The sequence below is a fragment of the Bombus pyrosoma genome, linkage group LG10, assembly GCF_014825855.1.
Source record: "Bombus pyrosoma isolate SC7728 linkage group LG10, ASM1482585v1, whole genome shotgun sequence".
NCBI lineage: Eukaryota > Metazoa > Arthropoda > Insecta > Hymenoptera > Apidae > Bombus > Bombus pyrosoma.
In genome coordinates this window covers 6,996,517-7,010,582 of record NC_057779.1, presented here as the reverse complement: position 1 = coordinate 7,010,582, position 14,066 = coordinate 6,996,517, and the positions used below count along the sequence as shown (strand labels likewise).

Below are 14,066 nucleotides of genomic sequence, written 5' to 3'. Positions count from 1 at the left end.
GGTGGCTCCCCGTAGCGTAAATTTTAAGAACTTTTATTTATTGACGCACGCTTATGACTCCGTGTAGCGCGACAAGTATGAATTTGTGCAGTAACGTAACCGAAGCAACAATGAGCAAATAGATTTTAACAAAAGATTTATCGATTAAATGTCACAATTATTTATCAATGATAGCTATAATCATCCTTCATTTTGTATATTTACCCTTGCTACCATAGTAAAGTATATTGACAAGGCATAAATCGCTCGCTTTTCTATATGATTAACTCCAATCAAATTCATTTTTATTATCATTAATTAATAATTTTCCTTATTAGATAGTAAATAAATTGCATTTTGTTATGTAAAATCCAAGAATATAAATGGACATACAACGACAGAAGAGAAAGGATTGTAACGTAGAGTTCAGTGTCCAAACATATTTCTTAAAAACATAAAAATTGTAATAGTTCAAAGCTTATCTCAATTTGTAATTAGTTATTGAAATACAGGTATTTTGTTTTGAAGTTTATTTCATTAAAGTTTGTGTCCATTTCTAAACTATTTGTTAGTTATCAAATATGTGTCATTTAAAATTCACAAGCACGAGCAAAGTGTTCCAGAAGTGTGTTACCAGATCCAGGGAATTAATTGGATAATAGTGAAGGAAATATTGGTTTGACAACTAAGTGACTGCGTATTTTGAATAAGAAGGAAAATTCAAAATTTTTGCTTAAAAATATAACTTTATTCAAGTAGGTATTTTGCGGAACGCAATGCGGAAAGATGTAAAAAGAAATTTATTTCATGTGATATGAGTGAGTTGTAGAGTGATAGCGAGGGTAATATGATCTCATGATACCGTTGGTGAGGGATTTTACTTGGCAATGGTAACCCTGGTCAGCGGTATTGCATGGGTAACAACAATTCAGCCTAAAATTCCCCAAGTTCTTAAACGGCTATACAACACGATCACGGCTTTGGTAACAGAATGCCAAACAAATGCTTGGTAAAATATAGTGCATATGTACATGTACATATATTTTAAAAATAAAGTATCTATAAGTATATTAAAACATTATTTACTTTTTATAATGCAGTTTTATAATTGATGACAAAAACTAGGATTGATAATATCAGAGAGGAATTTCTTCTCTTGTAACATAAAATAGATACATATATGTATGCCTGTGTGTTATCATACATGCGTGTATGTGTATTATGATTTTATGGATTAAATAAAATCTACTGTAAATTGTAAGTTTAATAATCCACGTGTTTCACATTGTTACATATTATCACATGTCGTGTATTTATTAAATTTCATATAACGTGAATTAAATGTACTAATCAAATGTATTTTCAATAAAATAGTTTCATAATATGACAACCATATACATTGTGTGTACGTAATATCAGATTAAAGATACGTAATGTGCATGAAGTTAAAAAGTAACCAACAAAATTTTAATAACTTTTAATGTGATAATGACACATCCTATGAACATGTTGGGTGTTGTCAAAATATACCAAAGGTTCTTAACAAGATATCCGTTACTCACTCAAGCGGTACAAGCGGGTAAAGAACATACATATACAGCATTTTTAAAATATCAAAAATTCTTTTATTATTATACATTTATTAATAGTTATTTACATTTTTAAACGAATAAGGTACGTTAATGGCACTTGGAGACCAGATTGCACAAAATCTAGTTGAGCGAAGAAAAATTAAAGATTTAGATTTTATGAGAACAGCTCAGTTTGGATGCATAGGACTTTTCCTTACTGTAAGTAAATTTGATATAAAACTGCAAAAATGTTTGATTTTTATTTATAACATGTATGATATTGATTTACTAAAACTTAATAATGCATATGATTGTAAAATAATAATAAAATCTATAAAATAATTGACTAAACTGAATAAATTATACATTTGTTGCATAAGCTTTTATAAAATAAATTCCATTAAATTTATATGGCAGGGTCCTGTCACACGAGCTTGGTATGGAATATTAGATAAATATATTGGCTCAAAGGGAGGAATTGTAGTATTAAAGAAGGTGTCTTGTGATCAATTATTCTTTGCACCTGTATTTTTAATAGTTTTACTATCAACAATTGGTATTCTACAAGGAAATGACTTAGAACAATTAAAAAAGAAATTGTATAATGAGTACCCAGATATTTTAAAAAATAATTACAAGGTAACATATTAAGACAATATATATCTAAAAATATTTAAAAATAAATTATGTGAAAAGATTTGTGAATGAAAAATTTGTTTTAGATTTGGCCTATGGTACAACTATTTAACTTTTATTTTGTACCTTTACATCATCAGGTTTTAGTAGTACAATCTATAGCTTTGTTATGGAATACTTATATCTCCTATAGGACAAGTTCAGGAAAATAAAAATAAGAATATAAAATAAGTAAAAATTTATAAACATATTTTTTTAAATACAAATGTTAATACTATTAAATTTTGTTAAGTATTGTTCACAATAGAATAATAAAATTCGACTTTTGGGAAGAACTACATAATATTTATCATTAAATAAACAATATAGTATTGTAACATAAAACAACAATAACATTATAGACGATGTAGATCCCAAAAGCTTTTCGTTATAAATTTAAAAAAAGCGTTTTTTTTCTATATTATGAAGTACATTTGACCTCGAAGAAAACGATTGCTGTTCGTTTATTTCCTAAAATTGATGTATGTAGGACATGTTTCATTGTAATTTAGTAGTTGTTATTTATGTTTAAGCATATCAACATCATAATTTATATTGTATGTTTATATTAAAATTTGTCCTCTAATTAAACTGCTATTGCAAAGTAAATTGTTATTTTTTACAAAAGTATATATTTTTTTAATGTACTGGGTATAATATCATTTTATGGAATGTTACCGTTTTTAGAGACCATGAAATCATTGGACTTGAACACACAATATTTTAAATGTTAAGTATGTACAAGAAGATCTGAAGTGCACTAAAATAAACGAAAATTAAATCTATATTAATCGTTATCTATTTAAGTCATTGTGTATCTATGTTATATATATATACACATATACATACATATATATATATATATATATATATATATATATATATATATCTATTTAAGCATATTTAAGCCATTGCCATTAACAACAATAATTCACATGGGAACCTTTTCCGCTTTTGCAACTGCTGCAGGTATAGTTTCATTAGTTTTTGATAGTATACACGTTCCGAGTAATTCTGGACATGATATTTCATTAGATATAATCTTTTGTACTTTCTTTAATAAGTCATAGTTGATGCGTTGTGTTATTACAGAATCGTTTCTATATAATGTAATATAGGATTAGAAATATAATAAAAATTTTCATACATTTTGCACAGACACATACACATATATATACTAAATGACATACGTACTTGTACTCTGGGTGTGAAACAACTTCCTTCCTTAACCATGCAGCAGTCGTTAATAATTCTCCAGAAGCTCTTTTTTGTATGAATTTCATATATGCTTGTACAGTACAATGTGTGTCCGCATCTACATCCATACTAGCTAAGTACGAATTTACTAACGGTATTAAACCCGGAAAAATACCATCCTGATACAAATAATATATTATAGGATATTTTTGAGATCTGTTAATTGATTTCATTCATGAACAAAGTATTAATACCTTTCCATTAATAATTTCGTTAACAGTAAATTCTGTATACTCTGGTTGTCCATCATCTTGCTTTTTTGCGTCTGATGTAATATCTCGACGGAACCAAAATTTTTCTGCTGTTACTGCATTTCTCCTTTGTGCCCGAGCCATATTTTTATCAACTTTACTAATTGGTATCAGAAGGTTTAATTTATAACTTAAAATAACTCTTGTAAGAAGGACAATAAAACAAACTATTGCAGCATTTTCAAAATCCGTAATTTGAACTTCGCATGGACGAAATTCAACACGCCATCCTATAGATGAATTTGGTGGTGGTGGCTTGAATCGCATAGTTTGCCAATTAGTTGATTGTATGTTCTGAAATTTTGTGTTTGTATACAAAGCTAAATTTTTATAGATAAAATCAATTGATAATAATAATGACAATTACTTCAAAGTGATCAGTATCCTCCAAATCATTTTGATGGACTTTTTCAGAAAATAAAGATACAGTATCCCTGATAAATAAGTGAGCTATATGTTGTGCAAGTAATTTATCAATTCCATTATCTAATAGTTGTTTATATACTTCGTCATCATATGTTAAGGGAACATCGTTATATTTTTCTCCTTGTTCACTAAGATATGAATCAATAGAATCGTATCTAGATTTACTAATTCTGAATTTATTTTCTTCCAAAGGCTTTAAGCCACGTTCCTCTTGTGTTCTGCAGTCTACAGAGCAAGATATCACATTCCACCGGCAATCAACGTCGCTTATATATCCTCGATAAAATGGACTAGCAGCGGTTAGAGCCAACTGTCGAATGTTAAATAAATGCTCTGTAGAATATGCGCGAAAGAATATGCTAACTCCATGCCTTCAAAGCTTATGAAAACACAATTATATTTTTACATGTTACTGACCATTATTGGACATAAAGGCGTTAATTGGTCGTATAATGTCCTTGCTTCCTCTATGTTACAAGCCTGAAAAGTAAGTTGTAAACAGCAACAACCCATTCCAAAACCCATGGCATCCATGTAAATATGATCTTCTCTTGCTGCAGAACTTGATTCATCTTCGATAAAGGGACTAAAATCCTCTTTGAAAGGACTTGAAACATTTTTATCTTTATAAACTGCAAAGAAATACTTCATGTCAAGCTCAAACTGAATTTTTATATTCATAAAAAGATACACATGTGCAACTATTAAATACAATAAGTATATACTAGGAATGTTTATAGCAACTTTTTCTCCACGTCGTAATCTTATATTTCTCGTTAATGTTTTAAATCGCGGATGACCTGGATATATAGCTTCATCTGGAAAAAATAAACTTTTTGATGCCCCTGAATTTGGAGTTGGATGTGTTGGAGGATCTGTGAAATCATATGCTCCTGTTCTGTAAGAGAATATTTAAGCTAACAATATCAAATATAATAAATTTTGATAAAAATACTAACTTACATACCTAGGAAAATTAGTTAAAGACATTAAAACTTCATTGGGTTCAAGTAATTTTGAAGCTTCTTGCCTTCTATATCTCATGTTAGCTTCAACAACATTAAAATGAACTAATAAGCCACCATATGGTTTTCCTGGTGTGCCTTCTAACATATAAGCACCATATTCAGGTCTCCATAATGATTTAATATTGCTGTGAAACAAATTATTTAAATATTTTAGATTATTTTATCATTATTAAAAAAAAATAATTATTGTTAAAATATATTGTTATATATTTAAACAGCCAACTTAAGATGTATTTCAGTAATATTTGTAATTTACATCAATTAAAATTCTTTTTAAAAAATAAAGAATAAGATACTTACTCTGGATCATTATATTCTTTTTCATTTAATATTTTTAATATTTCTGCAGCTCTTAAACTAAGCTTTGCAGTTTTTGCTTTATCATCAAATTTAATAAGCATATATTCAACCTATTTAGAAATCACATTAAAAATATTAATAATTTAAATATGGAAATAACAGTGATAAGAGTAGATTTAAGAAATATGTCAATTTTGTAATAAGTGGGCGACATATCAATAATATAGAGCAAAAAATGTTGAATCATGTATCTAAGACTGAATTGTAGATGGAGAAAACTCAAGGTCATTCCTTACAGTAGTTTAATATCTATAATTGCTGGAAATATTCATTCATTACCTCTACAAACATTAATCTCGTAAGAATGTTATAAAAGTTCAAACAAATAAAAGTAATATACAGATAACAAATAGATAATGAATTAAGGTCTAAATTTAATTTTTTATCAAAATTATATTTTTACAATTGCACATGGGATATAATAACTACATTATTATATTAAATTAGAAATAATATTTATCAATAAAATTAAAATTATTTTTTAAAAATTAACATAAGTTAATAATAGAAGATATTGCGTGATTTGTATTTCTATCATTCTGTACGAAAATTACACGAAAGAAGATAACGTGCTTCCTAATAACTTAGCATATATATTATTGCATGACATTACGATATATGTTGATAAATGTCACATAACGAAAATGTAAAAAATAAATATTACCTCATCGCCCCATTTGAGTATATCACCCTGTCGATCCCTGAGTCTCTTGTATAGGTTAATGAATTGAATAATTCCATGTTTCCGAACATGGTCAGCAAGATTTTTCGTTTCTTCCCAGGTTAAAGGGCTTCCTTCGGATAGTAATCCCATTATTATACAGGACAATTAATATAAGCTTTTTTTTTTAATTTGACACTTGAAATAGAATTTCGCGCAAGATCGACTTAACCCGATTTCTGCCGAGTTATATCGAGATACAATCTTAACTTCACGTTCACGCACGGAGAAACCGCCACAAATCCTACAATGAAATAAAGTATAATACTGCTTTGTAGACTAACTACAGTCTTTTATGAGTACCCCGTCACTTCAATGATATATAACTACAAGGTAATCATATCCTCCTACCACAACGTTCCGACTAGAAACACTTGGAGATATCGGCTTAAAATATTGTCAATTCATGTTTCAATTGATAAAACTTAGGTAATTGTATAGTAATAATTGTTTTCTTTAGATAATAATATACCATTCTTTCCTTGATAGATAATCATGATATAACATTTCTCTGGTCAGTCCAGATGACTCACGTGTGTAATTAAACAGATTAACCCTCCGCAATACAGAACGCGGATTCCAGTAGTCGGGTCAATCGTGGTTCATATATATGTACTGTTAAGAACTTACTAATGCAGATTCTCTATAGTCGTACTTGTAGGCTATAGTGCGCTACATATTTTATATCTTACCAGTTATATCATGTAACTTTTTTCTTAAATAGAAATGCGGTCTACCGTAAGTAAAGCAAAATGAAACAATAAATTTGTAAATTATAGGTAAATGATACTCTAATTTAAGTAAATAAACATTACAGGCAGTATCATTCGTTACATAAAATTGTTTATTTATGTATAATGTGAATATGAATAAAAAAGAACTTGAATACAAAAGGCATTTGTTCTTAATTTTTACGTTTTTTCTTAAAGCGCTATGTTTCGGTCTTGGGAGATATCCCACTAAAGGGATGATCAATTTTATACATTAACAATTTTATACTATAGATATACAGTTCTTTCACTGTTATGTTATCCTAGTAACCCAGCCACAGGAACGCAAGGATTAATTATTAATATGGATGAAAAATTCGGTAGACAGATACTGATTTTATCATATGTTTTAGCATGATAAAATAAAGAATTTGTACACAAATTTATGTAATTTTAATTATTTTATAAATCTCGGTTATATACAAACCAATAATATTGACCCTTATAGTTAAGGTATTTAACCATAAATAATTACCGACTAAATAAAAATCTTTGACATATCTTCAAAAGATTCTCTATACTTATTATACTAAAATTTTTATCTTTATTTTTATCAATTACCACTTGATGTCATATCACTCGTTTAAGTGGTGTAATATTTACCTTTATTATCGATATAAATTTGTGAAAATAAATGAAGGTAACAAACAATTAAAAGGATTAACTAAACTGATATCCAACGTATGTTATGAATCATTTTTTATTTCAGTGTTGTATGTCTCGAAGGTTCGGTTTATTAAAATATTCACATCATTAATCATGTAATACATATATATGTATGTACATTCGTATTTTAGTCGAACAAACCGAATCCCATATCTTCGTCTTCTGATTCAGATTCCTCTTTCTTTTCTTCTTTCTTTTCCGCGACTGGTGCTTCTGCAGCAGCTGTAGCTGGTGCAGCAACAGAAACTGCGGCAGCAAATTTACTTGGGTCCTATAAAAACGTTAGATAATGTTAGATGGTTTTTAATAATTACATGTAAGCTACACATAGTATATGTTTTATCAGACTGCATTTTATGCATTTTTCAACAAGAATCTTAATAGTGCCAGTGGGTTCCACTATTTCTAGCTCTGGCACTAATTACATAAGATTTCCAGAAACATGATTCATCACATCAATATTTTAGGAACTTATTACAGTATGTGTTGATGAAAATTGAAAAATTACATGAATATAACATACCTTGATGTATTCCTTAATTGTAGCTGCTTCTGGAAATTCAATATCAGTCACAGCAGCAATGGCCAACAGATTCTTGAATCCATTAGCAATACTATGAGGAGCACTAGCTACTGTGGGATAGCCAATAGCTAAACACACTGCAGCTAAGTTTGCCACTCCAGCCATGAATTTTTCCCTTAGATCTTCTGGTTTGATATCCAAAATTTCAGGTGCAAAAATAGTACCCGAATCATAGACTTGTTCAACAAGTAAACCATATGAAAACGGAGAAATGTTCAACATATTTAAAAGAGTGGCTTCAGACGCACCTACTTTATCACCTGGTTTTAAAATATGTACATCGTTCTAAAACATAATAAAATATAATTTTTTACTTGTTATTATATTAACCTTTTACTTAGACGAAAAGGATATTAATTTAAATTGAACCATATACTTACAATAATTTCAATAGTACCCTTGGAAATTTTGGTAGGAATGCTCAAGGCTTGAAAGAATGATGTTTTCTCAGGTCCAAGACCAGTGTTTTGAGCAGGAATAATTACACTTAGTGGTGCAATAGCACCTGCTCTAGCTGGTGCTCTGACTTTGTTTTCCAAAAGTTTGTCCCTTACTTCGATTAAGTCTCCACGGGTAAAAACAAAACCAACATTTCCACGAATATGTGGAAGAAGTTTTTCGAGGGCAGCATTGCGTTCAATATGACCACGAATAGCTTTCCTCATCATAGTGTTCTTTCCCATTAGTACAACAGCATTCCCACGAAGGGACATACGGATTTGTTGCATTTGTTTAGAGCCGACATTGTCAGCACCCACAATGAAACATTTTGGGTAATCATCCAATAATTGCTGTATAAAAAATATATATATAATGTAGATACGAATGAAATATTCTAGTGACGATTTCGCGACAAAATATTTGAAATACTCACAACAAGTTTTGTAAAGTAATTGGATTTCCATGTTGCCTTGTCCTCCCTACCCATCTTGTAGTGTGTATAGGGACAAAACGTTTAAGGACTAAAAATAAAAAGGCTTATTTATACATAATTTACTATCAATATTTTAAGGCGTTTCAAAAAAATTAAAATCAGACTACACGCATGTGTAATGTATAATCTTGTAATTCGCACACAGATGGGTTCTACTATTTCTAGCGTCTGTATGGTTCTCGAATTATCAGACGTTTTATTTTATCATCATATAATTTTTCCTATTTTCTCATTTATTTTATATATTTTACTTATTTTACAAATATTTATGAAAAACAAATATTGTATAAAAATTCTACATAATTCATCACACATATAAGTATATGTAGACAATAAAATTTATACATGCACTTCCATTATAAGCATATATGATAGTTTTATATGTATAAATAATCAACACTTTTAAACATATAAATTATAAATATGAAAAGATTTAAGAATTACTAAAATTAAGGTTATGTGACCGCATGGCATATACATATTGTTTATTTTCACTTGAATAATCAAGAATATTTTATACCTTCTGCATTTTATTAATGTAACATGATTTAAATAGTGTTATAAAATGATTTTTATAAACACAAAGTAAGTAAGCTATTATTTTATCACAAAAATAATGTGAAATATATTTTCCTACCTCAGCAAAAATTTGCGGGTGCAATGTGGAAGAAAGAGGAAGTTCTTCCTTCTCCATGACACAAAGATTTACCGGATACGCGCCTCAGGAAAATCATTATCCTAGCGCGAATATTTAAAAAACGTCTAAATGCACATAAAGAAATAAAGCTACATAGAAATAATAAATTTTTAAATACGCTATTTTCATAATACGTAAGTTGAATAGTTAAAAGTAAACGATATCTCGAAATTAAATTACAGGAACAGTAAGGTTATTACCATTAATGCCGTTGAATTTGTGTTTTCACGGTCTACAACAATATTGAAAGATAAATATATGGTTCTATTTAAAAAAAATATCGACCTTGAAGTCTCATAAAAAGATGACCATAAAAGAGAAGCTATTTCCACCGTTGCATGTGGCCCTTGGAATATTGTAACTTTGTCTTGAGAAATTTATCTCAGTAGCGGACAAAAGTTTAAGACGATGATTTGCAAACCGAATTACAAACATCTTATACGCATATTGTTCTTCTATTCGGTTTGTCGTAACCTCAGACCGTCAGTTGTTAAATACAAACAATGTAGGAGTTACAATAGTTAGTTACCGTTTAGCACTTGTAAACAGTGGACATTAGTTTAAGATGATCTATGAAAAACGTGAGTATGAGTACAGTTTTTGAATATTTTGATTCTGGAATGTCAAAATCATTGTTTAGTGTAGCTTTTATTGCTTAAAATTCATTTAGGTAGGAACAGACTATGGGTAAATCAAAGAATTTACTTGAAAACGAAAGGGAACAAATCGTAAGGCTGCGAAAGCAAAGTAAAACCTTCACCGAAATAGCAAATATAGTGAACAGGTCAGAAACGGCTTGTAAGCAAGCTTGGTATAAATTTTTAAAGGCAGGCATGTATTGCGATCTACCGAAAAACGGAAGACCACGAAAAACAACGCCGAAAATGGATCGCCGGATTCATCGATTGAGCGAAAAGGATCGTTTTCGTAGTGCAAATAATATTGCTGCGGAGATAAACTATAAAAACGATACACAAATTAGTGCTAGAACTGTTAGGAGAAGATTAGAAGACTTTAACTTAACAGGACGAAAACCCCAAAAGAAACCACTGCTGAGTTCTAGGAATCGAAAAAGATGACTTGCATTTGCTAAAGCTCAAAAATCCAATCGAGAATTTGTGGAGCATAATAAAAAAGACAGTACATGGTTATAAACTGAAAAATTTAAATGACCTTTACTCTACAATTGGAACAGCTTGGAGTAATATTATGGTTGATCAATGTAAAAAATTAATAGATTCTATGGCAAGAAGAGGTGATAAGAAACAATGGATATTGGACAAAATATTGAATTTATAATATATATTATATATTTTGTGTAGTCAAACTTTTGACTGACGAAATATTATACAGATTTCTTTCCTTTTTTATAACTTAGCTACTGAGCAAAATATCAAAATGAAATTTTTTTTGTAAGTGTATAAACAAATGTCTAATTAGTTAATACCAAAAGTAGAACACTGTATTTATATTTTTTATGGAAAGTAAATCAATTATTTATTTTTTCCATTTCATCTTAATCTTTTGTTCACTATTGATAACAACAAATGGGAGAGATATTTAGTGGGATCACCCTATATACGCAAAATTATATTTAAGAAATAATTGATTACAAATTAAATTTGAAATGCAAGCTATTAATTTAGTCTGAACATTAATGTTATTCTTAAGTATAATTATCTTGCAAGTACTACTATAATATGCATTGTTATAGCATAAAATGGATGATAAAAATCTTACATTGTTTTATATTTATTTATTCATTTGATATTACACATAATATAATCTATATTTAATTCAAAATCATTTTTAAATTAATCTTTATAATGTGATATATTCATCACAATGTGAAAATGGCACAATATTATATAAAAAGTAATGTTAAATTTGTTGGAAAGGACAATACTTTGCTATATATAATCAGTTAATATATAATCAACCATGTATTGATAGAGAAAAATAATTCATGTGTAAAATATATATTAATTTTAAAACATTGATTTAAAATTTTTTCTTTTACTTTCAATTATACTGATAGTATTTCTTCAGCACAGTTTTTCAATACATTCATTGCAAAATCAATGTCACTTTTGTTGAGAAGTGTAGAAACACAAAGCCTAAGACTAGGCCTAGGCACATTTTTCTCTGCTTCTAAATAGGCAGGAGTTATGACTGCTAAATTATTTTCAATACATTTATCAGAGATTTTAGAAAGCAATTTTTCTTCTGTAGCACGGTCTTTCTTATTCTTTAAATATACATGTTTTACTGGAGATTCTGGAAAACTTGAACATTCCAGGCAATGAATGTTTTGTAGTCCCTCATTTATGGCTATACAATTATCTCTTAATGATATAAATAGCTGCGGATTATTTTTCATAATATTTAAAGAAGTAATAGCAGCAGTTGTTAAAAGGGGTGGTAAAGATGCAGAAAAGCAATATCCAAGACCAGATAAGCGTTGGTGTTCAATAATAAATGATGTACCTACACAGAAACCTCCAATAGACCCCATTGCCCAATCCAGAGAACCTAAAAAGTATAAAGTATATAAAATATAATACAAATTATTAATAGAAATTAAGATCTATAGTAGTTTATTGCTGATAATTATAATTGAATAATATTGCTTACCCATAATCATGTCAATTTCATGTTTAGGAACATCAAAGTGTTCAGTGATACCTTTCCCATGTTTACCAAGGGTTCCAAATGATATTGATTCATCAATAAATATCCTTAATTTATATTGCCTACAGAGTGCAACCAATTCTGGTAGTGGACAGATATTTCCAGTATTCATATAAATACCCTCAACTATTAGAAAGCGTTTGATTTTAGCTGCTTTTTTAAGATTTTGTTCATCAATTTTTGCTTGTTTCATCAATAAATTACTAAGATCATTTACATCATTATGTTTAAAATAAATAATATTAGCCTTAGTTGCATCTAATCCTTTCTGTATAGCAAAATTTGCTTGTTCATCTACAAATATAAGGTCCTTGCGTTTACAATAAGCTGCAATTGCAGACGCAATTGTACTAAATCCATATGAATATACAACTGCTTCTTCTGTATCTGTATAATCTGCTAAACGTTCTTCTAATTCAAGATGAACATCCACAGTACCATAAAATCCACGTGGACCACAAGAACCAACTCCATACTTTCTTATTGCTGCTATTGCATCCTTTTCTATTTCATTATTTTCAGTTAAACCTAGGTAATTGTGCGTACCTAAATTCAAGCAATCTTTACCATCTACCACTATTCTTTTACCAGCTCTAGATGTTATGCATCTTGGATTTAAAGATATATGATTCATCTGTGGATTATTTATGAGAGGTTCAGGATTCCATTCCGCAAGTTTCCTTTCTATTTCATCTTCAATTAATGTTCTATCTCGACTGAAATATCTCTTACTAATAAACCAAATAAGCCACAGAATTAGGAATGTTCCTAGTACCATATGATATTGAGGTATTGTACTCAAAATATTCATTGATTCAATAAATATAAATTTTGTGCTCATGTTTTTGGTCGTATGATATTTTACAAATACCCTGTTTTTATTTTCATATAACTTCTAACGTGACTTAATCACCTTATGTAATACTTTGTATTACTTTTGATTAATATATTTGTGCAAAATAATTGTAGTGAATACATACATACTTTAAAAGGCTTATCACTCTTTGAAGTGTTACACGTAGGAATGATATTAATAATTGTACTCTAAAAGTAAATTAGTATTACGAAGTATTAAGAAAGTTTTCATTTCATACTGATAAATACTCGTAACAAAGCATTAGATAAAACTAATTGTGACTCAACTTAGTAGCAGTGAGTGCGCCTTGCGGTTACTTCTTTCGAAGAACCAAATAAAAACCAGGTGGCAGCACCGATATACATATATATATATATATACACACGCATGCATACGCATGTATACATATAATATCGATACGAAATATATATATGTGAAATATTATTTTGAAATATATTTATCATAAAAATTTTAGAGTCCATATAGATACATTTCACTACAATTTTAATTACATTATAATACGTGAAAATTCATTAAGAATTACAAAGATAAATTTAAAATTATTTCTACAATATGGAAAATGTATTGATTTATTGTATAA

At 28.8% G+C, this 14,066-nt stretch overlaps 5 protein-coding genes across 9 annotated transcripts; 2 read left to right on the top strand and 3 right to left on the bottom strand.

Moving 5' to 3' along the window:
• Nucleotides 1-677: 677 nt before the first annotated feature.
• On the top strand, nt 678-3,010 carry LOC122571453 (protein Mpv17). Of its 2 annotated transcripts, XM_043735192.1 has the most exons (6): nt 686-988; nt 1,080-1,236; nt 1,354-1,558; nt 1,654-1,769; nt 1,968-2,189; nt 2,273-3,010. In XM_043735192.1, exons 3-6 carry the CDS (start codon nt 1,468-1,470, stop codon nt 2,396-2,398), a joined length of 555 nt encoding a protein of 184 aa, XP_043591127.1. In that variant the 5' UTR covers nt 686-988; nt 1,080-1,236; nt 1,354-1,467; the 3' UTR covers nt 2,399-3,010. The 2 variants fall into 2 exon arrangements, with proteins under 2 accessions (XP_043591128.1, XP_043591127.1); XM_043735193.1 differs by lacking the exon at nt 1,354-1,558 and having other exon boundaries at nt 678-1,236.
• On the bottom strand, nt 2,844-6,774 carry LOC122571449 (glutamate--cysteine ligase catalytic subunit). 4 transcript variants are annotated; one of them, XM_043735188.1, is made up of 10 exons: nt 6,620-6,774; nt 6,212-6,512; nt 5,488-5,597; nt 5,127-5,312; nt 4,577-5,057; nt 4,101-4,469; nt 3,677-4,027; nt 3,420-3,601; nt 3,169-3,325; nt 2,844-2,985 (listed from the first exon to the last, which is right to left on the bottom strand). In XM_043735188.1, exons 2-10 carry the CDS (start codon nt 6,359-6,361, stop codon nt 2,956-2,958), a joined length of 2,016 nt encoding a protein of 671 aa, XP_043591123.1. In that variant the 5' UTR covers nt 6,362-6,512; nt 6,620-6,774; the 3' UTR covers nt 2,844-2,955. The 4 variants fall into 4 exon arrangements, 2 of the variants coding, with proteins under 2 accessions (XP_043591123.1, XP_043591124.1); XM_043735189.1 differs by lacking the exon at nt 6,620-6,774 and having other exon boundaries at nt 4,577-4,791; nt 4,885-5,057; nt 6,212-6,596; XR_006318055.1 differs by lacking the exon at nt 6,620-6,774 and having other exon boundaries at nt 2,845-2,985; nt 3,075-3,325; nt 4,577-4,791; nt 4,885-5,057; nt 6,212-6,594.
• A 946-nt stretch (nt 6,775-7,720) lies between these two features.
• LOC122571452 (60S acidic ribosomal protein P0) lies at nt 7,721-9,928 on the bottom strand. Its single transcript, XM_043735191.1, has 5 exons — nt 9,859-9,928; nt 9,162-9,249; nt 8,668-9,078; nt 8,228-8,572; nt 7,721-7,975 (listed from the first exon to the last, which is right to left on the bottom strand). Exons 2-5 carry the CDS (start codon nt 9,213-9,215, stop codon nt 7,832-7,834), a joined length of 954 nt encoding a protein of 317 aa, XP_043591126.1. The 5' UTR covers nt 9,216-9,249; nt 9,859-9,928; the 3' UTR covers nt 7,721-7,831.
• Nucleotides 9,929-10,063: 135 nt separating this feature from the next.
• Nucleotides 10,064-11,432, top strand: LOC122571454. The gene is made up of 2 exons (XM_043735194.1): nt 10,064-10,499; nt 10,589-11,432. Exon 2 carries the CDS (start codon nt 10,602-10,604, stop codon nt 10,995-10,997), a length of 396 nt encoding a protein of 131 aa, XP_043591129.1. The 5' UTR covers nt 10,064-10,499; nt 10,589-10,601; the 3' UTR covers nt 10,998-11,432.
• On the bottom strand, nt 11,390-13,787 carry LOC122571450 (serine palmitoyltransferase 1). Its single transcript, XM_043735190.1, has 2 exons — nt 12,553-13,787; nt 11,390-12,450 (listed from the first exon to the last, which is right to left on the bottom strand). The coding sequence occupies exons 1-2, from the start codon at nt 13,448-13,450 to the stop codon at nt 11,945-11,947; spliced, it is 1,404 nt and encodes a 467-aa protein (XP_043591125.1). The 5' UTR covers nt 13,451-13,787; the 3' UTR covers nt 11,390-11,944.
• Between the last annotated feature and the right edge of the window lie 279 nt (nt 13,788-14,066).

Excerpts from the sequence above, each read along its gene's own strand:
- LOC122571453 (XM_043735192.1), top strand. The coding sequence starts at position 1,468 with ATGACACATCCTATGAACATGTTGGGTGTTGTCAAAATATACCAAAGG. Across the intron at positions 1,559-1,653 it reads CACTCAAGCGGTACAAGCGG|GTACGTTAATGGCACTTGGA; the intron begins GTAAAGAACATA and ends TAAACGAATAAG. Across the intron at positions 2,190-2,272 it reads TTTTAAAAAATAATTACAAG|ATTTGGCCTATGGTACAACT; the intron begins GTAACATATTAA and ends AATTTGTTTTAG.
- LOC122571449 (XM_043735188.1), bottom strand. The coding sequence starts at position 6,361 with ATGGGATTACTATCCGAAGGAAGCCCTTTAACCTGGGAAGAAACGAAA. Across the intron at positions 5,598-6,211 it reads TACTCAAATGGGGCGATGAG|GTTGAATATATGCTTATTAA; the intron begins GTAATATTTATT and ends ATTTCTAAATAG. Across the intron at positions 3,602-3,676 it reads ACGAAATTATTAATGGAAAG|GATGGTATTTTTCCGGGTTT; the intron begins GTATTAATACTT and ends TATTTGTATCAG.
- LOC122571452 (XM_043735191.1), bottom strand. The coding sequence starts at position 9,215 with ATGGGTAGGGAGGACAAGGCAACATGGAAATCCAATTACTTTACAAAA. Across the intron at positions 9,079-9,161 it reads ATTACTTTACAAAACTTGTT|CAATTATTGGATGATTACCC; the intron begins GTGAGTATTTCA and ends TTTTTTATACAG. Across the intron at positions 7,976-8,227 it reads CAATTAAGGAATACATCAAG|GACCCAAGTAAATTTGCTGC; the intron begins GTATGTTATATT and ends ACGTTTTTATAG.
- LOC122571454 (XM_043735194.1), top strand. The coding sequence starts at position 10,602 with ATGGGTAAATCAAAGAATTTACTTGAAAACGAAAGGGAACAAATCGTA.
- LOC122571450 (XM_043735190.1), bottom strand. The coding sequence starts at position 13,450 with ATGAGCACAAAATTTATATTTATTGAATCAATGAATATTTTGAGTACA. Across the intron at positions 12,451-12,552 it reads TGAAATTGACATGATTATGG|GTTCTCTGGATTGGGCAATG; the intron begins GTAAGCAATATT and ends TATACTTTTTAG.